General features: G+C 37.1%; 1 protein-coding gene across 1 annotated transcript in view; it reads left to right on the top strand.

The window, feature by feature from the left end:
- Trim33 (tripartite motif containing 33) overlaps positions 1-25,183 on the top strand; it is a gene marked incomplete at its 5' end in the record, with an annotated part of 118,666 nt that overhangs the window by 79,516 nt on the left and 13,967 nt on the right. The window contains 9 exons of the mRNA XM_013516407.1: positions 1,609-1,755; positions 2,146-2,263; positions 4,573-4,847; positions 5,625-5,789; positions 9,661-9,861; positions 17,804-17,936; positions 18,690-18,753; positions 22,524-22,683; positions 24,758-25,107. Coding sequence (XP_013371861.1) covers positions 1,609-1,755; positions 2,146-2,263; positions 4,573-4,847; positions 5,625-5,789; positions 9,661-9,861; positions 17,804-17,936; positions 18,690-18,753; positions 22,524-22,683; positions 24,758-25,107 — 1,613 coding nt within the window. The remainder of the gene's footprint in view (positions 1-1,608; positions 1,756-2,145; positions 2,264-4,572; positions 4,848-5,624; positions 5,790-9,660; positions 9,862-17,803; positions 17,937-18,689; positions 18,754-22,523; positions 22,684-24,757; positions 25,108-25,183) is intronic.

Below are 25,183 nucleotides of genomic sequence, written 5' to 3'. Positions count from 1 at the left end.
TTGATAATTTTATGGTATTAGATATTTGTGTCGTGAATTTTGGGATTAATATATAGTTGTAAATTTTTTTTCTTTTCTTTTTTTTTTTTTTTTTCCGGTACCAGAAATCAAACTCACAACCTCGTGCTTGCTAGGCAGGTGCTGTGCCACTGAGCTAAATCCCCAGCCCCTATAGTTGTAAATATTTAGTTGAAGATCTAGCTAGTTTGAAATCCAAATTAATTTTTAGTTAGCTTCATGTTTACTACCCACATTTGATTTGTTCTCAGCAAATTTTATATGTGAAATATCTTAAAAGTTCTGTTTTCTACATCATTGAATAGTAACTATTTAAACTGTATTTGACTATAGTATTTAACTTGCAAATATATAGGACCCTTTAAAAATATTAGGCATGTACACACAAATGAAATTATATGTAAGTTATCTTTGAATTTCTTTTAAATACATCTATCTTTCTGTTAGAAACAGTTGTGAGATTTAAAAGTATTCTTGCACATATCATTAAAGTTGGGGGTCTCTTTCCAGTTACATATCTAGTAAGTTGCTTTTAACCTTACAGGTTTTTCCCCCCAAAAGTACCATGTAAATGGAGAGCACTTAGCAGTAACTATTTTTGATACTTTCTCACTTGCTGTAAATGCATCTTAGTTCTCTATCTGAAATAAAATGTATAAAACCATTGCAAGAGCTTCAGAATTAAAAATTCCCTCTTAGTGCTAACGTATAGGTAACTACTTAATGATAAATACTATATGCTGTATACTCCTAACATTGTAATTTTTAAAAGTTTTTTTAACAGTGTAATGTATTCCTAAACTTTGTAAAAGGGGTTTCCCTAAGCTTTGCAAAAGGGGTAATCTCTAGTGAAGTTGTAAATGCTATCAATTGAGCACCACTACCTATTAATTTATGTAATAAAATGCACAGCTTGTTTCCTTGGGAAATGTACTATCTGTTAAACTACATGGAGTAACCTTTGGGAAGACAGTGGTTAGCAAAGTAGGTAGGTTATGCATGCTGAATGACAGAGTGCATAGGACATTACCCATCCCTTCTGATGGCTTTAGTTCCTATTAAGCATCTTATTTTTCCTTTGCAGCATTTCTTTGAAATTGTTTTTTCTGGTTTGATCAATGCTCACTCTTTTTTCTTAATGAACTTTGTTATTTAAAAATTTATCCTCATTTTACTATTAGAGCTCTGGAGTTTTTTATTTTGTTTTAGGTGTTTAAGAAAAATATTAATCTCAGCCTCATGCTGCACCAGTAGATGGCAGTGGTTATACAATATTTTCCATTGGCCTAGGAAGTGTAGTGAGTTAAGATTATATAAAATTACTACTAAAGGTCAGCTCATAATGCCACATTAGATTAATCAAATAGGAAGACACTATTTTTAATAAATATTCTAGGTGCTAAAAGAAAAAAGATATCATCTAACATTAATTTATGTATGTGAAATATTTTAACTTAGAGAACAAAGTTTTAGTTCACTTTTATTAGTAATTTTTCCTCTGATTGCTCATAGGCTCATTAAATAATTATGAGTTAGTATACATTATTTTTTCATACAGTATTCTTGAGTGAAGCTCTTGTTTTATTTCAGAATGTTACAAAAGAAAGACAGATGAAGCTACTACAGCAGCAGAATGACATCACAGGTCTCTCCCGGCAGGTGAAACATGTTATGAACTTTACAAACTGGGCCATTGCAAGTGGCAGCAGCACCGCACTACTATACAGCAAGCGGCTGGTGAGACACAATATATTTATTTTTCTTTAATCAACTTTATTAAGGTATTACTGACATTTGGCAGTTACTACCCTCTTACTAAGATACAGGAAATTTGTATCAGAGGTAACAATTAGTCTGCTCTATCATTTTCTAGAACTTTATATGAGGAAATCATGGTAAGCAATATTTGCTTTTTTGAAGGTACCTAGTATCTTAATGCAGTTTGTTATCAGAAATGACAAATTTAAGACTATGCATTTTATTTCATTGCTGATTTACACATTGGCATTATTTCATCTGAGACTTTATACTGAGGGGCTATTTGAGCTTTTAAAAATACTGTATTTTGTGTGCTTTCTCAGCTGGTATTTAACTTTAAAACTAACATGAATTTTTTTCCCCTTTAAGATTACCTTTCAGTTGCGTCATATTTTGAAAGCTCGATGTGATCCTGTCCCTGCTGCTAATGGAGCAATACGCTTCCATTGTGATCCCACCTTTTGGGCAAAGAATGTAGTCAATTTAGGTGAGAAATAGTTATATTAATATATTGTAGAACACTGACTTGAGAAGAGAAAACATGTAAATCAAATTTTAAATAGTTTTGAAATTGTTTTGGTTTGTTTTTCATTTTTGAGATCTCACTATGTAGTTCAGGTATGTAGTTCAGACTGGCCTGAATTCACTATGTAGCCCAAGCTGGCCTTGAACTCACAGCAGTCCTCCTGCCTCAGCCTCCAGAGTGCTAGGATTATAGGTGTATGCCACCATGCATGGCTGAAGTTTTTATCGTTACAATGTGAATAGCCAGATGTGAAGCACATTCCTGTAATGCTAGCACTGAGCGAACCTAAGCTGGGAGGATTGCAGGTTTGAGTCCCATCTGGATAATTTAGTGAGATGGTCTCCAAATGAAATTGACTTGGAATGTAGCTCAGTAATAGAATATCCCTGGGTTGAATCCCTAGTAGTATTGCAAAAATGAAATGAAATGCAATGTGAATGACTTTGAAAATAAGTTATTCTTTCAAACTTGCTCTAGTTGTGTTTTTGTTATAGTTTATAATATTGTGTTACTTTTATGCTGGGGATTGTAGGGTCTTGCAGTTTACCATTGAACTATATCCTCAGCCCCTCTGTAGTGTTTTATAGTATGTATCATTTCTCATTTTTCCTTCTATCTTTTCAAATTAATATTGAGTATTTCATATACATAAAGAAATTGTAGCAAGTGGCGTATGTATTAATCCCAGCACTTTGGAGCATGCGGGAGGATTGAGAGTTCAGCCTAGCCTGGGCTGCACAGTGATACTCTGTCTCATAAAAACAAAGCAAAACAAAACACCCCTAAAGTAAAAAAACAAACACTTAGCAAATGACTCTTCATTCTCTGGAAGAATTGCTTAGGTGCTTAGTAGTTTAATTATGCCAAATAGTTTGCTAGTGGAGGACTTTCAGAAAGCTGATGTGTCCAGTAGTGATGTCCTGAGGAATCCTTTAAAGATAAAAGCAAAAGCAACACTTTGCACATGGAAGAGAAATGGACTTTGCTTTTGTTATTCCTCATTGTGGACCTAAGAAAACAGCCAGGTATATGGTTACCCTTGCCTGTATCCCTGTCTACGTGGGAGGTAAGGCAAGAGAGTTACTTGAGCCTAGGAGTTCAAGGCCAGCCTGGAAAACGTGGACCTTGACTCTTTAAAATAGCACAAAAAAAGTTTGCTGACAAAGCTACCTACAGATTCAGTAAATTCATTTTCAAAATGGTGAAGTATTCAACATTGGGAATTAGGAAAGTATCTGTTTTGACCTTTAAAAAAAAGAAAGTGATCTTTAGGTTAAAAAAAATCCTATTCAAATTTGACTGAGGCCTTAGATCTATAGTTCTTATGTGGCATAGAAGCCAAGAATGATTTTTCCATTTTCAGAGGTTGTAAAAACAGACAAAATCAAAGACTGACCAGGGGCTGGGGGTTTAGCTCAGCAGCAAAAGCGCCTGCCTGGCAAGCGCAAGGTCGTGAGTTCGGTTCCTGGTACCGGAGAAAAACCGAAAAAAAAAAAAAAAAAAGACTGACCAATCTTATATGGCATTCCACCCTCTGCTTTAAATCACACTTTCCTAAAATGTACCGTCTGTGACCTATGGGAAAAAGTGATCACTTTTGAAGACGAATGGTTTGTTTATTTATTTATTTTTTTTGTTTTTTTTCTCCGGTACCGGGAACCGAACTCACGACCTTGCGCATGCCAGGCAGGCGCTTTTGCTGCTGAGCTAAATCCCCAGCCCCAAAGACGAATGGTTTAAACCATTCAGTATTTCCACAGAAAACAGTTTTGTAGCAAAATAGTTTTCTGCCCTTCGTGTTTTGGCAGTTCAAAAACAGGTGGAATCAGTATTAGCAATCTTGATTATCTTTTGAGTCTTGATAGGGAAGAATTGATTGAAATGGACTAGCTGAGCATCCTCTGATAGTATCTTTTTCAGATCTTTAATTTTTCTGCACACCTGTATAAATATAGGATAAGGATAGATAATCAAAAATCATTTTTATTTTGGCTTTGGAATATATTAGGTTTCTTTTTTTTTCAGTACTGGGAATCAGCACTCAGGACCTTGCATTTGCCAGGCAGGCACTTGTGCCAATGAGCTATATCCCCAGCCCTATATTAGGTTTCTAGTCATCATCTTTAAACTTCGTGCCTCCCCCTGTTGTACTATTGGAAACTTTGAGGTGCTGATAGTTGTCTGTAGAAGGAGGAAAAGGCAGTGATCAATTTGTGAAATAAACAGTTTAGTTGATTTTATGCAAATCTCTCTCATTTTTAAATCTTCAGGTAATCTAGTAATAGAGAGTAAACCAGCTCCTGGTTATACTCCTAATGTTGTAGTTGGACAGGTTCCTCCAGGAACAAACCACATTAGTAAAACCCCTGGACAGATTAATTTAGCACAGCTTCGACTTCAGCACATGCAACAACAAGTGTATGCACAGAAACATCAGCAGTTGCAACAGATGAGGATGCAGCAGCCACCAGCTCCTGTACCAACTACAACAGCAGCAACACAGCAGCACCCTAGACAAGCAGCCCCTCAGATGTTACAGCAGCAGGTCAGTATTGGGTCACTATGTTATTGATATAAATTATGAAGATTTCAAGACTTCTCTTTCTCCCATATAGAGATGAGTTACACATTCATTTACTAGCAGGCATGAAGTTCAGAGGTCAGAGTTCATTTGCACTGGCATTGTAGGAATGTGATGAAAGTGTGAAGAAAGGTATAATGCTGGGTGTGGTGGTGCACGCCTATAATACCAGCACTTGGGAGGCCGAGGCAGGAGGATCGTTCGGAGTTCAAGGCCAGCCTGGGCTACAAAGTGAGCTCAAGGCCAGCCTGAACTGCATAGCAGACCCTGTTTCCAAAAGACAAAAAAAAAAAAGAAAGGTATAAATAAGTAAATAACTTACCTTGGGAAATAAAAGTAATTCACTACTTCTCTGAAAGTATTAAAGTTCCCATCACTCCACAAAATCGTTGTGGGCCAGAGAATCAGATTATTTCTTCTTAAGATCTGATCTGTTCTTTAGCTCCTTCTCATCCTTGTGGCTCTCCTGCTCTCTGCCCCTCCTAGTCAAAACTATTACTGTATGGTGAGGTAAATTAATGTTGACATGCTTTAAATACATGCATACTGAGAGAGGGAATTGGGAAATTTCCAGTGATACACAAACTAGTAATTACCAGTCCTTTGAGGACTGGCTAGAGATGAGAACAGTGACTTACACCTTTTACTTTATAGGTTCTATTCTGACTGAATTATTTTTACCGTAACATTTTATAGTTGAAAGATAAATTTATAAAGATTATTAATTTCTACTTTTTATAGCCTCCAAGATTGATCAGTGTGCAGACAATGCAAAGAGGCAACATGAACTGTGGAGCTTTTCAAGCCCATCAAATGAGACTGGCTCAGAATGCTGCCAGAATCCCAGGGATACCCAGGCACAGCGGTCCTCAGTATTCCATGATGCAGCCACACCTCCAAAGACAAGTATGCCTAGAGTTACATTTGTAAGAGTCATACACTTTTAAAACTAAAAGATGTTGTTTTTCTTACTCAGTTGATGGGGGCAGGTCATTGATATGTTTGAGAATTTGATTAATATTGTATATCGTCTTGTCCCAGGAAAATACACATATGCACTGTACATTAAATTTTGTATTCAGTTTTAAGAACTTTTGTTGATCCTTTTAAATCCATCACATACCATGGATTAAGGCCAGGCATGGTGTTAAGGCCAGGCATGGTGGTGCATGCCTGTAATGGCAGCACTCAGGAGGCTGAGGCAGGAGGATCCTTGTGAGTTTGAGATCAGCCTGTGCTACAAAGTGAGCTCAAGGCCAGCCTAAACTGTTAGTGAGACCTTATCTCAAAAAAATAAACAAATAAAAAAGAATCCGTAGTGTAATCCAACTTACTTACACAAGTGAAAAACAATATAAGAAACTTTTGCCAGAGATATAGCTCAGTGACACAAGTGCCTGCCTGGAAAGCACAAGGTCCTCAGTTTGACTCTTGGTACCAAAAAATAAAAATATGAAAATAAGAAACTTTTGAAGTACCTGCAGTCATAAGAGATGATACAGTCAAGATTAGAACTTTAATTTCCTGCTGTGAGTTTCCTCTGTTCTTTTACTGTGACTCTGATCCTAACATTTCTGTATATAATTTCTTTTCCCTACTCATTACTCTGTTTACACTGTAGATATGCTTAATTTCAAAAATAAATATAGGCTTGGAGTGACTCAGTGGTCAAATACGCCTACCATGCATGAAGCACTCTTCTCAAACCTGAAGTATATTTAGATACAAATTTATAATCTTTGTTTGAATAGTGGATTATATTTATAGAGGCAATATCATTATAAAAAGGCAACTTTTCAGTAGGATTTCCAATTACAAAAATGATAAGAGTTCAGAGTTCCATTTTTTTAACTTAGAGAGTAGCATTTCTCGAAACATATTTTAAAGACCATCAGAATCACTGGTGAGCTTGAGGTGGGGTGCATGGCCTTATTAGAATAGATTATGAGCCATAACCCTTTGAAACAGAATTTTCAGGAGAGTGTTCAGTAATCTCTCAGATCATTCTGCATGCAAAAGTTGAGAAAAACCCTATCTTGAAGCAGTGATCCTTCAGTTTTTTGGTCCAGACACCTCCAGAAAAACTTTGGAAATTACGTATTCCCTCACACTTGAAGATTATTATTATTTAAAGTTTCTATTGAAAGTTTATAAATAATTACAAAAACTTATTTTCTAGTACTTTATAAATATTGAAATTACAACCTAAAATCTTTACATTCTCTAGGTGAATCTACTAGAATCTCAAATATTATAGCAAGCTTTTTTTCAATTAACCATGTTTATTTGTACATTGTAGGTATACATAATGATCACATTCATCATAGCGAATTTGTACTTGTACATGACACAACTTGATTCTTTCTTCTCCCATTCCCCTCCCCTCCCTTTAACTCCACTTCCCTTCCTTATTTACAAAGGCTTAATTTTCATTTTTTCCTTCTTTTCTAATCATTTTTTCCTTTTCTTTCCTTCCCTCCACCCCTGTCCCTCCTTACTTTTCTTATTTGAATATTTTCTTCCTGTTTCACAATATCTATTATACATTGTGGTCCTTATTTACACTTTGAGTTTCTCATACTAGAGAAACAGTGCAGTATTTACACGTGTGTGTCCAGTTTATTTCACTTGAGTATGCCCTCAGGGCTGGGGATGTGGCTCAGTGGTAGAATTCTTGCCCTGCATGCACAAAGCCCTGGGTTCAATCCCTAGCACCAGCAAAATAATAATAGTAATAATAATAATATCCTCAAAGTTCATCCATTTAGCTAGAAGTGTCTCAAGTTTATCCTTCTTTATGACAGAATAGAATGCTCTTGTGGGTTAAAAAAAAATCTTTAGCCGTTCATCGGTTGGTGTGCGTTTGGGCTGTTTCCAAAGTGTACTTATTACAAGCTGTGCTGCTATAAATGTGGGTATGCGTATGTCATTGTGGTATGATTCTTTTAATTCTTTTGGGAGCATACCAAGGAGAGGAATAGCTGGATCAAATAGAAGCTCTGGTCCTAGTTTTTTGAAGAATCTCCACACTGATTTCCACAGTGGTTATAGCAGTCTACACTCCTACCAACAGTAGAGAAGGGTTTCTTCTTCCCCACAGCACCACCAGCATTTGTTAATGGTTAATTTCTTAGCACACGCTTTTGAAGGTTAACATTTTACACTTTCTTTCCCTTAGTCTTGAATTTCACTTTTATTTCCTGTGCAGAATTTTATCTTACTATTATATATTTAAGCTTATTAGAGATAAATTATCCTCATGTAATTTTTTTGCAAAAGTATTTCAGTGAAACTTCTTTGTTAAATTTACAGTGACAGTAAGACTATTAAGCTTTTTACATTACACAGTTGTTGAAACAAAATACATGCTTATAGATTTAAGAATATCAGAAAGTAAAATTAATTTGGCTTTACATTTCTGGAGATGAAGTTTTTCTACCCTCTCCTTTCAGTATATATGTTAGCATGCTGTTATTTACTGTTAGAATAAGAAACCAACTCTGATTTTTATAACTAGGGTTTTTTCATGTGATATTCAGGTAACTTGTTCAGTCTGGGAATAAAAGAGTTTTATTATAGAAGTATTCCCCAGTTCTCTGAACATTTTCTAGACTGTAAGCTAAAATGCACAATGATCTAACAGAACTAGTTTTAAAAAATTTTTATGAGTGATAAGTTCCTGATGTCTTCTAAAAAAATCATGAAGTACTAAAACCCATCTGAAGATTTATTATCCGGGTTTCAGAACCAGACACTTCACAACACTCAAACAGTATCATTTCCACTTGGACCTTTGATTATCTCCACTTTCCCCACCCTGAGGCAGTGTATCTAGAATAAGTTTAGGATTGGGTCAGAGGTATGCTCTTCTTTTGTCAAATGGTCAAAGGCCACTTATCAAAGAAGTTGCTGGCATATTCTTAAGGAAATTTGGTTTTCAAGTGGAGAGGATATATGAAGGTTAAGGATCTACATACTGATTTCCTTAAAATTGTTCAGATACCCTTGTACTACTTAGTTCTTATAAAGAAAGTCTTCACGTATTACAAGGCACCAGACACATCATTTTAAGTAAGAAGGTGGAAGGCATACAGTCAGATTAAACAACTATCTTAGAATATTTTCCTTAGAAAATATTCTGCCCCTTGAGAAATCACTAAATATTATTAGCATTTTTAGTTTTCAAATATTTTAAATAATTTACTTGCATGTATACAATTATTTCCCAAAGATATTTATATATGACCTTAATAATGATCATAACAACCTTTGCAATGAAACAGATGAGGTACCATATTTCAGCATTTCTAAAGTACTTAATTTGTGATTTACCTGAGGTCACACAGTACTAAAACTGAGAATTGATGTATTTCCTTTGTATAAATTCTTTTTTTCCTACCATATCAAGCTGCATTACATAATTATTTTCATTAGAAAAACAAAGGTTCAAGAGGTAGGTAGACAGAACAGTGGCTTTCTGGTGTTTGAAAACTTTTAGGCTTCCACATCAGCAGCCTTAATTCTGAAATAAGGTCATATCACCAGTATGACTGATTGAAAATTATTGACAAGCCTGTTTTTCCATAGATACTTTACAAAAATGAATAGAAAAATGAATGGGCTAAGTTTTAACTATTCTGCTGCACACAGCTGAGAGAGCCCACTTTTTTTCTGTCACAGGCTCACTTACATATCCTTTCTAAAATAAAATTCTTATAAAGGTACAGCTCAAATACCCTGGCAGATCAGCTAACAATGATGTGTTCTTTCTTAACAGCACTCAAACCCAGGGCATGCTGGACCCTTTCCTGTTGTATCGGTGCACAACACCACAATCAACCCAACAAGCCCTACTACAGCAACTATGGCAAATGCAAACCGAGGCCCCACGAGCCCATCTGTTACAGCAATAGAACTTATCCCCTCAGTTACTAATCCAGAAAACCTTCCATCCTTGCCAGATATTCCGCCCATACAGGTTTGTGTTTTAAGTTAAATGAGTCATTTAAAACCTTGTATTAATTACAAAGTTAGAGTATACATTTCAGATTTTGTGATTTTTAAAATTCGGGGCCAACATTTCTTTGAAATTTACAATGAGTGTAGATACTAGAATTTCAAAAGCTTCTTGTGCTAGAACTAGAATTATTCAAAACTTTAAAGTTATAAGAAGTGGAGTGTTCCATATTATGAGACTGTTTACATAGAGGTAAATGAAGGATTGTCAGCTTTGTTGACTCTTCTACCACCTAGCAATAGGCAAATATTCTGATGTGAGTTTGGAGATAGAAAGGATATCGAGAACAAAAATGGGGTGAATTTTTTTATCATTCTTCTTTTAGATCCATAATGAGAGGTAGTCAGCTCCTCATGCAAATCAGTTGGGATGAGAAAGGATGGGGTTTGGAAGTACAGAAGGCAGATACTGTCCTAGTTACTTTTCTCATTGCCAAAACAAAATACCCAATGCCCAAAGTTAAAGGAAGAAAGGTTCTTTTGGCTTACAATTTGTAGAGGTTTCAGTCTATAGGCAGCTGGCAATGTAGAGTGGCATGGCAGAGGGGCATCACAGAGAAGAAATAGTTTCTGCAGGTAGAAGGCAGCAACAGCAAAAAACGAGCATGTGACAACAGCTGCCCACTTTCTGTCCCTTATATTCTGTCCAGGGTGGGCCTTCCTATTATCCACACCCAGAACTCTGCCAAACCAATCAGTGGGCCAATTTAGTAATCACACACCCTGAATCCCAGCATCATGAACTGTAGATCCAGCCACCTCTGACCACGTGAGCCTGGGGGGTCAGGGTGGGGGAGACCTAAACAAAAGCCATAAGAGGTATTTTGGGGCATGTACTAAAAGGAGACATACAGATTAGAGGAATAGATGGAGCATGAAGAGTCTCTAGGACTTCATGTCCCTTTTAACTGTGACATTACACAAGCCAGTTATCTTCAGTGCTTTCTGAAATTTCCAGTTTATTTGAATTAAAAGCATTTCTTTTTAAATAGTGTAGATATAATGTTTGAGCATTAACTGAATTACTTCAAAAATTATATGAGTTTCATGGGAGTCACAGGTCACCATGGGAGCAAGGAACACTGAAACTGCTGAGATAGTGAGACCCGCAACACTCTTCTGTGGTTGCAGTTTAGTTTTTTTGTATATTTAATGGGTTTATGTAAATGATATTTCTGTAAATGATATATTAAATGATATTTCTGTAACTGAGAATTGTTTGAAAATCAGTGACGTGTGAAATTTTCTTAATCTGGCTGCTTCTGTGACACTAGATTATTTTATTTTATTTTATTTTTTGGCTAAGGGAAGGGTAGTGGTATTTGTGCTGAGGGCTGGACTAGTTAAAAGCTTATAATTTACAAAATGCTTTCACAGGACATGTATTCGTTTAAGCTTGAAATCACTTGATATGATATATAATAGCTAATTTTATGATGAGAGTAAATGAAGTTAGTGATCCTCCCAGAGTGTCACTGTAATTAAAACAGTTGGATTTTAGTGCGCAGACTCCTGATCTCTTTTCAAAGCAATACCAGGGAGATAGTTTGGGATTATGGGTCTGAAAAGGTATGGCATTGAGTCTTTGGGCAGCTAGAGGTATGCATACTGTTAAAGGAGTCATTAAGTTTTAGTAAGCCCTTACTGTATGCTAAAGTCCTAGGGCATTGAGGATAACAAGACAAATTTTAGATCCAGGTATGTTGTGTGGAAGACATCATATAATACGTGACTTTCTGTCTGGCTTCTTTGACTTAGCATAATGTTTTTCAAGTCTGTGTTGTAGCAGGTGTCAGCAATTTTATGTTGGAATAATACTCCCTTATACAAATATACCACATTTTGGTCATTCATCGGTTTTGGGATGTTTGGGTTGTACATTTTGGCTGTTAAGAGTAATGCTGCTAGCCGGTGTGTGGTCCATGCCTGTCACCCCAGTACTTGGGAGGCTAAGGCCGGAGGATCGCCCTGAGTTCAAGGCCAGCGTGGGCTACACAGTGAGACCCTGTTTCAAAAAACAAACAAATGAAAAAAGAATAATCCTTTTTATAATATGAATAATATGAAGATGAAAGAAGGGCTTTCATCTTCATACACATATACTTACTTACAGGTTTCATTATATGTTTAGCCTTTAGTGGTTTATTTTGGTTTGTTTTGGTTTGGTTTTTGAGACAAGGTCTCACTAGGTAGTCCAGACTGGCCTTGAACTTACTATGTAGCCTCGGCTGGCCTGGAACTCAGTGTTCCTCCTGCCTCAGTCTCTCGAGTGCTGAGATCACAGGCACGTGCCACCATACCTGGCTGTTTAGCCTTTGAGGAAATGCCAAATTGCTGCAGTGACTGCAACATTTTACGTTCTCACTAACCCCAGTGTGTGAGGGTTTTAGTTTCTCCACATCCTCACCAGTATTGTTATTGTCACCTGCCTTTAAAAGAAGTTAGAGGTGGCCAACCTAAAAGCACAAACATGGTAAGCGATAGTTATCCAGTAAACAAAACGTAGAGGAAGAACCTCTTCCCTCTCAGTCATCTACTTTGTACCTTGTCTTTTTGTAAGTTCCATCATACAGTAAAAAGAAACTTGAAGGAGGTAATGTAGGGAACTAAGTAGCATTTACTGTGCAAATCAAATGAAATAAATACATACAGGGCACTTTCAGATATTTGTTGATTTGTGTCAGTAGTACTGACCATTACAATGACTTTGTTGTATAGAATAGAACTTGATTTAAATAAAATTCTCTCAACTTGAGTTATTTTTTATTTTACACAACTGTCCATCTCCAGCATAGTAATAATTCATATTTACAGTGCTCAGGGGATACGTAATAAACCAGAATACTGTTAAAGGAATGTTAGATTATATTCATACTAAGATTATAATTAATGAATTTATTATTCTAATAATATATCTTATAAATTTTTTGAAAAACTGTTACCCTTATTTGGCATATTCAGTAACTTTATTTATCAGGTTTCTCCTCTGGGAAAACTGTATGTCTGATAAATCATGTACAGATTTACATGTTGTTGAATATTTGCATGAACTTTTTAATGCTAGGATATCTGCATCATTATCATAAGCTACTCATACTACTTTGAAGTTCATTGTTCTGAGAGTAATGATGCCCTCAGGAAAGCATAGGTGGGTAGGCTGGGTATGATGGTACACATCTATAATCTCAGCACTCAGGAGGCTGAGGCAGGAAGATTGCTGTGGGTTGGATACCAGCCTGGGCTATCGAGTGAGACCCTATCTCAAATCAGCCAACAGAGCATAACTGAAGATAAATCTTGGTTAAAAAAAACAAACACACGTACACACTTAAAAGGCAGGTTATTTGAGTTATATTCACTTTTTTTTGGATTTTTTGGTTATACTTGTTCATGGGGCCACTTAATGAGCATACATTCTTAGAAATGCCTTGTTACTGATCATTATGCAGTGCTCATACAGATAACTTGCACAAACCCAGCAAGTATAAGGCAACTACTCAGAGTGATCTCTTGAACAGTAAACATGAGATTTATGAGTCTGCTACCAGTGCAACACAGGCAGTAAACTTTTTATAGCAAACTTTTTTTGAGACAGGGTTTCACTGTGTAGTTCGGTCTGGCCTTGAGCTAAGTGTGTAGCCAATCCTGGTCTTGAACTCCTGGTGATCCTCGGCTGAGATTACAAGCGTGCAACACCATACCTAGCTTTTATTTTAAGAAGTAAAAGGAGATTATGCTTGGGAGAATAAAAATAAAAAATATAATAAATACACAAACCAGTGACATAGTTATCATAAGTAGTATGTGCTGTATATAATTACCATACTATCCTCTTTTATGACTGTTTGTACTCACATTGCAAACACGTGAGTAATGCAGTCCGTGTACAGTGGTTGGTATGACATCACTAAGCAATAGAAATGTTAAAAATAGTAAGAAGTACAGTCATAAGCCCCAAAACAGTGACATAGTCGACAGTGGACCACAACAGTAGTCCCATGGGATGATAATGAAGCTAAAGTTTAGGCTTAAAACTTCACAGCCAAATGTTGTGATGTGCATCTGTAATCCCAACACTCTGGAAGAGTAAAGCAGGAAGATCTTAAGTTTGAGCCCAGCACGGACAACTTAGGGAGAACCTGTCTCAAACACATGAAGGGGCAGCAGCTTAGTTTAAAGGTCCTGGGTACAATCTCGAGCACTGCAATCAATCAGTGAAAGATAGGAATATCTATATACCCCATTCTTCCTTCACACAACTAAATCCCAGCACTGTTCGCAATTGGTATGTCTCAGATCCCTCCCCCAAACATACAAATATAAATAAACAGTAACAAGCTAGGAAATATAGGTGCATATCTGTTCTTCCTGCCATTCAGTCAACTAAGGAAGAAAGATTGCAAGATCCAGGCAAGCCTCAACCTTATATTGTGAGCCTCAACCTTATATATAGTGAGACCTTATATTAGTGAGGCGCTATCTCAAAATAAAAAAGTAGAGCACACTGAGTAGCTCAGCACTCCCTGGGTTCGTTCCCCAGCAGAAAGTGGAGAGAGCAGTAACAGAAAATGAGATCATACCAAACAGATACGTTTGGTCAATACTGTCTTGAAAGCTTTATGTGTTCGTTTTGGGACTTTTTTCCATGTCAGTTCTTCATAGTTTTCTCACTTTTAAAGCTATGTGGTATTCCATTTTATTGGACATAGTTTTCTTTCTATTGGTGAACCTTAGGTTTATTTCTCATATCTCACCATTAGAAACAAAGATACATTTGTGAAAAGATGCTAGTAATACCATTAGTCATGAGGGAGATTCAAGTTAAAACCAGTGAAACACAATATGACCCACCTCTTAAGATGACTTAATTGAAAAGACTACACATATTAATGATAACAAATACTGTTGGTGACAGAGTGGATGGACTAGAGCCCTCATAAACGTTGGTGGAATGTAAAATTGTATGCCACTTGGAGAAACAGTGTGGCAGTTTCTTTAAAAGTTAAAGTTATACCTACCGTAATTTGTATTTCTATAGATTTGCCAAAAAGTAAAGGAAATAAATGTCTGCACAAAGATTTGTACAGATGTTCATAGCAGCTCTGTTAGTAATAAGGCAAAACTGGAAACAACCTGAATGTCCTCCTACAGATAAATGGATAAATGCATTATTTTCTGTATAATAGAATATTCACAGTAAAAAAGAATGACCTTGATACAACCAGCAGGATTAACATCAAAACTGTTATACCAAGTGGTAAATAATGTATTAACAAGTATATGTTATGATTCCATTTATATAAAACTGCAGGGAAAAAAGCAGATTAATCTAAAATGGCAAAAAGATCAATATTTGAGGTTGGAGGGAGGGCATTGAGGTACATAAAAGTGATAGATTCAATTTGTTTACTTGATTTTGGTTTCCTAGTTGTACATGGAATCATCAGATTGTACACTTTGGCTGTGTTTATTTTATTGTTTCTTTTTTATATTTCAGTGCAAGTTTTAAAAAGTTACATTGAGGCACAGTAAGCATATTGTTTTAAATACATATAAATATTTCTCTAAGACAGGATCAAAAGGGTTTACAATTTAAATTTACATTGACACTGACAATTTGCTCTTTAGAATATTGTGTGGTGGTGCATACCTGTAATCATAGCACTCAAGTAGTTGAGGCAGGGCTATTCCTGAGAGTTCAAGACCAGCCTGAACTACTTAGCAAGACTCTGTCTCAATAAACAAAACAAAACAAAACAAAAAATACAGTGCTAGCTTATATATTTGAAAGTGTTCATTTCTACTGTGTTTTCTCAACACTGGGTTGTTAATTATTTTCTTCTATTTTTATGTATCTAATAGGTAAAATGATATTGTTAACTTGATTTTTCTTTTAAGTGTAGTCAGTTATCTTATGTTCCTTGATTATTTTTATTCTGTAATTATCTGTGAAATGTCTTTGCTCAATTGTCTCTTTTCCTTTTGCATCACAGAAATTATTTATAGAACGCATGTTCCATGTACTTCTTTAGGATGCTAAAAAATAATGGTTTAATAAATGAATGAATTTATATTTTTTCTAGTTGGCCTGTTAACTTCACTGTGAACCCTACTCACATGTAATGAAAACTAGACTTGAGTGCTTTAGTTAGCATCTCCCTATTGGGGGCTGTAGTGGCACCAGAGAGGCTCTTCTGTCTGTATTCTGTTCACCTCTTCCTGAGCTGTTCACTCCTTGAGCCTTAATGTTGTCCATCCAGCTAGGAATATAAGTTGGGTGGAGAGTATAAAAGGGGAATTTTATAGGTGGAGAGTATAAAAGGGAATATAAAAATGGAATTTTGTATTTGCTTTGAGTCATTCCCCATCATTTGATGTTTAGGTAGTGTGTAGCCCCATATCCATCTGTGGCCCTCCCTCACCAGCCCCCCCGCCCCCCAGTCTTCCAGTTGACCTGAGTTGCAGGTAGGGATTCTTCTATGCCAGTGGCGGTGAACCTGTGGCACATGTGCTGCAGCAGGCTATTTGTATCATTAAAAGCTCCTAAAAGGTTCGCCATCACTGTCCTGTAGTTACAGTTTACAAGTGAACCCTTAGCCAATAACAGTGACCACAGAATAGACAGATAACTGCTATTGTCCTTTAATTGTCCCTCCAAATAGCCCATACCCTCCTCTTTAACCTTTCAGGTGTCTGGAATAGCACTTTTTTAAGGGCATTGGGAAAATTGTCCTATTTACGTTTTAGGAGAATCTTCTTGTGTTGTGATACGTGGTGAGTTGCTGCATTCTCATCATCTTCCTATTACTGCAGTTCTACCACAACTTAATGTCCTTAGTTTCCTCCAAAGTCCGCGCTGTGATGCCACTGTTTTTGTTTCACTGCTGTGAGAATCACTGCATTTTAGAAGGAAAGGAAAGCAAGAAATAAATGCATATGTTCAGTTTTGTCTTGAACCAGAAATATGTTTCTAAAAGAAATCATCTGGGGGCTAAGGTTGTGGCTCAGAGGTGCTGGCCTACCATGTACAACATCCTGGGTTCCTTTCCCAGAACTGGAAAAAGGAATCATCTGACCTCTAGGTAGAGAGGCAATTGAAAAGAGCGGGTGTAGATGCAAATAGAACATTAAATAGGAAGATTTATTGATTAAGAACAATTTGACCATCTCTTAGATGGAATAGTGCAAAATTTCAATTTAAGGTGATTTTCATACTTAAAAATACCTTTTTATTCTAACATAGATATTTTCTTGCTGAGTCATCACAGTTCTGCAGTATAGGTGGATATATTAAAGATAAGAAACTGACATTTATTTTTGGAAGGAGCCCAGAATCACAGTTCTGGGTCCTCTGACCTTCTCCTGCTGCCTCTAAGTTTAAAGCAGGGTCAGATTTCCTGTTGCCTGTCCCTTTTCTGGTGTGTGTAATAAAGAGCCTTATATGTCAAGTCAAAGACTGTGTGGCTACAAGAACTTTTCATAGCTTACAGTTGGGTGTTGACGTTTTCATTAGGGTGAATGATCGTGGCAGGAGTGTGGGCAATGAAGCAGAGAAAGAGAGTCTGGGGACAAAAGATACTGATAGGGTCCTGCGGCGATTTTGAGAAAAGGTAGAAATATCAGTATGTCAGAACTATTTTCATAATGGAATATAAGATTTAGTGGGTCATTAGGTTTTTCTTTGAGCAGTTGTGTGTTTGTTGTACAATATATAGATTCAGTCACAGTATAAACTATACTGTATCAGTTCTCAGAGGGGCTTGAAAGGAAACAATTAGGTTGAACTTGATATTGGATAATCTATTAGCCTATTAGTAAATTGTGGCTATGAGCACAGAAACTAGTAAACTTAGTAACTTCTGCTTTAATCAAAGCAAATTTATCTTTACCTTCTTTCTCTTCAGTTGGAAGATGCTGGCTCAAGTAGTTTAGATAATCTGCTAAGTAGATACATCTCAGGCAGTCACCTACCACCACAGCCTACAAGCACCATGAATCCTTCCCCAGGACCCTCCGCCCTGTCTCCAGGATCATCAGGTAAAAGCAAACCAGGATATTGCCTCATTTCTTTACCACATTTCAAAAAAGGATTTCTTAATATCTTGTTACTCAGGGTTTTCCAGAAAAACAGAAGGAAGAGGGAGATGTGCAGAGGGGTGTTATGTGCATATATGCATGTGTAGAAACATGGATCTCAAAGAATTGGCTCATGTGATTATGTTGTGGGTTATCAGGTCCCAAATTTATAGGCACATTGGCAGACTGGAGACCTAGGCAAGTTACATTATAATATTGAAGTCCAGAGTCGGGTGCTAAAATTCCTGCAGGAGAGAAGTAGGAATAGCTGCAGCTTTTCAAGGTCTTCAGGTCTTAAGCTGGTTGAATAAGGCCACTGACCCTGTGAAGGATGATGAATTTACTTCATCTGCAAACTTCAGTGTTAATCATATCTAAAAAATTTAACATGCTTTTGAATTACATAACTTTTGATGTTTAATAAGAATTATTCCAGGATTTCTGAAAAAGAATAACGGGAATCTGAGTAGAATAGTTTGTCACATGACTTGAGGAATGACAGCTCTCTCTGAATGTGGTAGTTTTGTTGACTGGTTTGTATTGTTCTGAGGAAGATTCTAAGGTGTCTGGGCTGTCTATCCCTGACTTTGCAACTAGCTCTGATGTCCAGGTGTTTCTGAATTGGCTTGAAGTAGTCTTGAATTCTCAACATTCTTAACATACATTAGTACTCAGTTTGTCTTACAATTTTTTTTTTGTCTTACTGTTCTTTAGGCTTATCCAATTCTCACACACCTGTGAGACCTCCTAGTACTTCCAGTACTGGCAGTAGAGGCAGGTAAGTAGTACACTATTAGAAGTATGATTTTTTTTAAGAAAAATTTTTATTTATAAAAGACTCCAATCTCCCTATACATTTGACCCTGTTTCAAGAATGATTAAATTATGGCCAATCTTGTTTCCTTTATATTTTCTTGGGCTATTCTTTCTTGGTCCTGGTCTGTTATTTTGAAACGTTTCAGACATTGTGTCATTTTATTTGTGACTGTTTCAGATGAGATGGGGCGTGTTCAGGGTGGTATGGCCGTAGACACTTGTGACTATTTCAGTATCATTTACTAATCTTTGTTTGATCATTTGTTTGTATTGGGAATTGAACCAAGGACCTTGCATGTGCTGGGCGTGCAGTCTGCTACTGAGCTACATCTCTAGCCTTTATTTATTTATTTTTTTATTTTTTTGAGCCAGGGTATCATTAAGTTGCCCAGGCTGTCCTAAAATTTGTAATCCTCCTCCTGCCTCAGCCTCCCAAGTAGTAGGGATTAAAGGTATGTGTCACCATACCCAGCAACAATAAGAAACTTTAGGAGCTGGGCATGATTTCACATGCCTATAATCCCAGACTCCAGAGGCTGAGGCAGGAGGATCACTGTGAGTTTGAGGCCAGCCTGGGCTCCATAGTGAGAGAGATCCTGTCTAATAAATAAATAAATTTATGACAGAATTGTTACCATTTCTGAAATAATTGAACAGCTAATTCTTTAATATTAACATGGATCCAGTTAATATTTAAGAATTCCAATTATTTTGGCCGTAAGTGCCCCTCTTTGGGGGTTAATGATTTGAGGGGGTGCTGCTAGGGCTTGAACTCAAGGCCTCTGCACTGCACCACTACATCCTCAGCCTTTTATTTTTAAATTTTGAGACTGAGTCTCTGTAGGTTGCCAGATTGCCTAGACTGGGCTCACACTTGAGATCCTCCTGCCCCAGCCTCCAGAGTGCTGGGAATATAGGTGTGTGCCACCATAACTGGCTAGAAATTTCTTTGAATCAGATTGAAATAAGCTCTTACATTGGTATCAACTGATGTGCTTACCTTAACATTGATGTATTTATTGGAGATATAGTTGCTTTTCCTATAGTTTTCCTTTTCTCTGTTTTGTCATTGAAATATCTTGCCTACCATATTTTTTGTTCTGTATTCCCATTTAGATCAGATTTGATCAGATTCGGGTTGGATTTGAGGGAAGAGGGCAAGGATGCTTCATGGTAGTACTGTGTACTTCCAACAGCGCAGTGTCTGGTTGGAGTTCTTTGGTTTTGTGGTAGCAACCATTAAAGATCATTGTTTTTTCCTGGTTGAAAAGTGTTATTTTAATTGCTGTGTCATTCCTTGTTTATTAGTTTAGCATACTTCTGGGTTTTGTTGTTGTTGTTGTTGTTGTTTTGGGGTTTTTTTGTCTTTTTGAGATGGTCTCGCTATGCAGCTTCGGCTGGCCTTGAGCCCACTTTGTAGCTGAGGCTGGTCTTAAATTCACAGCGATCCTCTTGCCTCAGCCTCCGAAGTGCTAGGATTACAGGCTTGTACCACCACACCTGGCTTAGAATGCTTCTGTAAAGAGACTTAGTCATCAATTATTGGGTTATAGGAGAAGCCAGGTAAATTCTTTGTATTTGCTTGCTTTCGTGATAATGAATTGACTACCAACACCCTCCCAGAGTGACTACTTAAGTTTTTTTATTACTGCCTTTATGAAATCATACACATGGACATACTTTTTGTTTTAATAAATTTGGTTATGATTTGTAGTGGTGTCTTAAACTGCTCAGTTTTTGAAAGTTTGTCCCCCTCAGAGATTTGTCACATTTTTTTTTTTCCCTTTTGCTGGTCTTGCTGTGTTGTTCAAGCTGGCCATGAACTTGCTTATATAGCCCAGGCTGGCCTCAAACACATGGTGATCCTTCTGCCTCAGCCTTCCGAGTGCTCAGATTACAGGCGTGTACCACCAAGCCTGGCTAAATTCTTCAAATTTTGGTTTGTCAGATATTTGGGTTTTGCTCTTTAGTTCTTTTGCTATAATTCTAGTATTCTTTGAAAGCCTCGTTGTTTCCTGTGAAATAATACCAGGTTTGTCTTGTATGTTTCTTGCCTCTCTTCTGGAATTTGCCGTTTCCCAAAATATTTTGATCATATTAGTGGTAAAATAGTGTTTGCAGACAGTGTTTTAAATACTGCGGCCACTCACTGCCCTAGATTGTTGGCTGTTTCTTAATTCTTTTCAGTGATGGAGTAAGACCTAGGAATACTTGCGATTTTTAAGATAAAAATGCAAAAAATATTGGTTGTTTTTTACTGTTTTCTACTTTGAATAATTCAATACAGAGTACAAGTATTTAAGACACATGAATAGGGTATGCGTGTGTACATGCATAGCCTGGTCTGTTAAATACTTGATTGGCTTTTTCGTGTTGCTTCAGATAATACTTCTATTTATTTATTTTTTGTCTTTTTGAGACAAGGTCTAGCTATGCAGTTCAGGCTGACTTGAGCTTGCTTCGTAGCCCAGGCTGGCCTCAAACTCCCAATAATCCTCCTGCCTCAGCCTCCCAGAGTGCTGGGATTACAGGCGTGTGCCACTACTCCTGGCTCAAGTAATACTGTTAGAAGAGAAATACCAACTGAGTGAAAATAGTGTTCATTCTCAGTAGCAATACAGTCCTAATAGTTTTAACGGTAATTTTGTTCTGTGCTATAGGTGGAACTGACAAGTTTTGTCCTCTTGCCATTCATTATTCTCTGCTTTCAACCCTCTTCTCCCAAAAGTCAAAATAATCTTTCCTGAGACTCCACTGTTTTTTAGAACCACTATTTTTAGATGTTCGAGGTGGTTGAGAAGAGCTGAAATTAGTTAGAAAAATAGTGCCATTTTATACTCTTAAGTTGAATGTCCCTAGTCTGAAAATCTGAAATGCTCCAAAATCCAAAACATTGAATGTCAACATGAAACCAAAAGTGGAAAATTTGGGCCAGGTATCTATAGCTCAGCAGTGTAGCACCTACCTGGCAAGTGCGAGATCCTGAGTTTGATTTCCAGTACCAAAAAAAAAAGTGGAAAATTTCAGTTCCATCTGACCTCTTGGAGTGGACCCCAGTAAAATGCATGGAACGCTGAAAATACACCTTCAGGACTATATGTGTAAGATGTGTAAGAGGAAACAAAAATGAATCTCATGTTTTGGCTTGAGTCCCATTCCCAACACATTTCATCATGTATGTGCAAGTACAGCGATACTCCACTTCATGAATTTAATTTATTCCATGAGTCTAAAAACGATGACCGTGTCCATGTTTGTGTGGAAAAGATGGCTATGGTTGTGTTCATTACCTGATGCCGTTTTGCAAACCAAAAGAAAATTTTGCCAAATGTTTCTGTTTCTGAACCAAATTGTTCACAAACAAAAGCATTCAAGAACCAAGGTACCACTGTATTTCAAAAGCCAAAAAAAATCTGATAATTGAAAGTTCCGATGCCAAGCAGTTCAGGTGAAAGTACTCAACCTGAATTGGCCTGGGGAAATGATTGTTTACTAAACTCTTAACTGATTTATTATAAGTGCCTCAGACCATAAAATTTATTTCTAGGAACTTTTGAATGTTTGATTTACATTTTTAAAGAGACTTGAAACTAGGCTTATACCACTTAGGCATTATGAGGTATCTTTACCTTAATCATCATCGTCTTTTCTTTAACAAAAACTACTCTTAATTTGTTTTTTATACCCTACAGTCAACCTTGTGACCTTTTACTTGGTTTTTTTTTTAATCAGCTGTGGGTCATCAGGAAGAACTACTGAGAAGACAGGTCTTAGTTTCAAATCTGATCAAGTGAAAGTCAAGCAGGAACCTGGGACTGAGGATGAGATATGTAGCTTTTCAGGAGCTGTGAAGCAGGAGAAGACTGAGGATGGGAGGAGGAGTGCCTGCATGGTGAGTTCCCACTAGTCACCTCACTGATTCTTCGTCTCACAGTATGTTAGACTGAACAGAGGTTCTAGGAATATTTATTTGTCTTTGAATTTTTATGCTTGATGCAAGTGTAGTATCTTTTTCTGACCTAGTGTTTTGGTCTGAGAGGCAGGTGTAGTTCATTAGAAAGGCCTTAGTTAAGGTAATCAATGCATTAAGTAATGCATGAGTTACTCATTTGAAATAATCTTTGAATATGTATTTAGTTAATATTTTTGCCATGATGGTAAATTGGGTGCTATCTTGTTCTGAATTTATAAATCATTTCAGTATTCACAGTGGATCTCAGGCCACAGAAGTTCTTTAGCTATTACTCTTGTTCACCTATGAGCTCGCATTAAAACTGTTAAAAAGTTCATTGATGGGGGTGGGGGTATAGCTTAGCGGCACAAGTGCCTGCCTGGCAAGCGCAAGGTCCTGAGTTCAATTCCCGGTACGAAAAAAAAAAGATGTCAGTTAGGGGCTGGGGATTTAGCTCAAGCGGCACAGCTCCTGCCTGGCATGCACAAGGTCGTGAGTTCGATTCCCAGTACCGGAAGAAAAAAAAAAAGTTCATTGATTAAAAACTTTTGCAATGGGGGCTGGGGATTTAGCTCAGCGGCAAAGCACCTGCCTGGCAAGCACAAGGTCGTGAGTTCGGTTCCCGGTACCAGAGAAAAACCAAAAAACCAAAAATAAAATAAAATAAAATAAACTTTGGCAATGAGCTGGGCATGGTGGCACATGCTTATAATCCCAGCACTCAGGAGGCTGAGGCATGAGGATTGCTGTAAGTTTGACACCAGCCTGGGCTCCACAGTGAGCTCAAGGCCAGCCTGAACTGCATAATGAGACCCTGTCTCAAGAAAACCAAAAAAAAAAAAAATCTTTTGTGATGGGAAGATTGCCTTTTTGTCTTATGAATTATTAACCATCGTAGAGTTCCTAGGTTGTAATATTTTATAAAATTTGTAATACACAGTGAGAAAAGGCCGAATCCCCTCTTCCTCTGAAAGTTTGGATGTTTATGTTTTTCTTCCTACTTGGGCTTCAGTTGTACTTTTTATATGGTTGGCACATAGGAATTTCATCACAAACTAATATTTAATTATTCATTGTAGTAAATACATATTTAGAGATTAACAGATTTAGCCTTGGTTTTAAAGGAGTGTCACCTCTTCCTCCAAAACCTTATTTGGAAAGTAGTCTCATAAAAATGGGCACATGAATGATGAAATAGTTATAAGATTTATTTTATTTAACCACAATTTTCCTATATTGATAGAATGATAGGTAAGCAAAAGGATATAACAGAGTTCATGCTCTCTGGCTCTCTCCCTCTCTCTCCTTTTTGGTAGTACTATAGATTGAACTCATGTTACAGAAGCACTCTCACCATTGACCTACATCTCCAGCGTATAAACACTCCTTAATATCTTTAAGTTTTGAATCAAGGTCTCACTAAATTGACTAGGTTAACCTCACATTTGCCTTCATTCTGGAAGATAGCTGTGACTTACAGGCACTTGCTACCATACCTAACCAACATGTTCTCAAATGCTACACAGAAGATTCTGGTTAGAAAAGTAAAGTGCTAAGCCAGGTATGGTTCACGCCTGTAATCCCAGCACTCAGGAAGCTGAGGCAGGAGGATTGTTGCGAGTTTGAGGCCAGCTTGGGCTACAAAGTGAGCTCAAGGCCAGCCTGAACTGCATAGCGAGACCCTGTCTGCAAGAAAAAACCCAGAAATATGAAGTGCCATAATTATCTCTCTGTACTGGTGTGCCTAAATAATTTGGGAGTTATTTTCATTCTTTTATGTCACTAATAGGATTTACAAAATAGTTTTTTAATATTTGTATGTATATATGTAATGACATAGTTTTTAAAATGCACTGCATACCAATAAGCATTAATATTTGTATATATCTTTATAATTTGTAATAGTTTTAATATTTGTATATATCTGTATGCATAATGACATAATTTTTAAACACACACTGCTTACAATAAGGATTAAATGATTTTTCAGGAATTTGTTTTTGTTTTGTTTTAGTTGAGCAGTCCTGAGAGTAGCTTGACACCACCTCTGTCAACCAACCTGCATCTAGAGAGTGAGTTGGATGCGTTAGCAAGCCTGGAAAACCATGTGAAAGCTGAACCTACAGATGTCAGTGAAAGCTGCAAGCAGTCGGGGCTCAGCAGCCTAGTTAATGGCAAGTCTCCAATTCGAAGCCTCATTCACAGGTCAGCAAGGATTGGAGGAGATGGCAACAACAAAGATGATGACCCGAATGAAGACTGGTGTGCCGTCTGCCAAAATGGAGGGGATCTCTTGTGCTGTGAGAAGTGCCCAAAGGTCTTTCATCTAACTTGCCATGTTCCAACACTTCTTAGCTTTCCAAGGTACTAGTGAAGTAATAGATTTTGTTACTGTTATTTTCATAAGTCAAAAATATAGCAGAAATTTGTTGGAGAAAAT

The sequence above is a fragment of the Chinchilla lanigera genome, unplaced genomic scaffold (genome assembly GCF_000276665.1).
Source record: "Chinchilla lanigera isolate Chin_1 unplaced genomic scaffold, ChiLan1.0 scaffold00034, whole genome shotgun sequence".
NCBI classification, from domain to species: Eukaryota; Metazoa; Chordata; class Mammalia; order Rodentia; family Chinchillidae; genus Chinchilla; species Chinchilla lanigera.
This window is presented reverse-complemented; position numbering and strand designations above follow the sequence as displayed.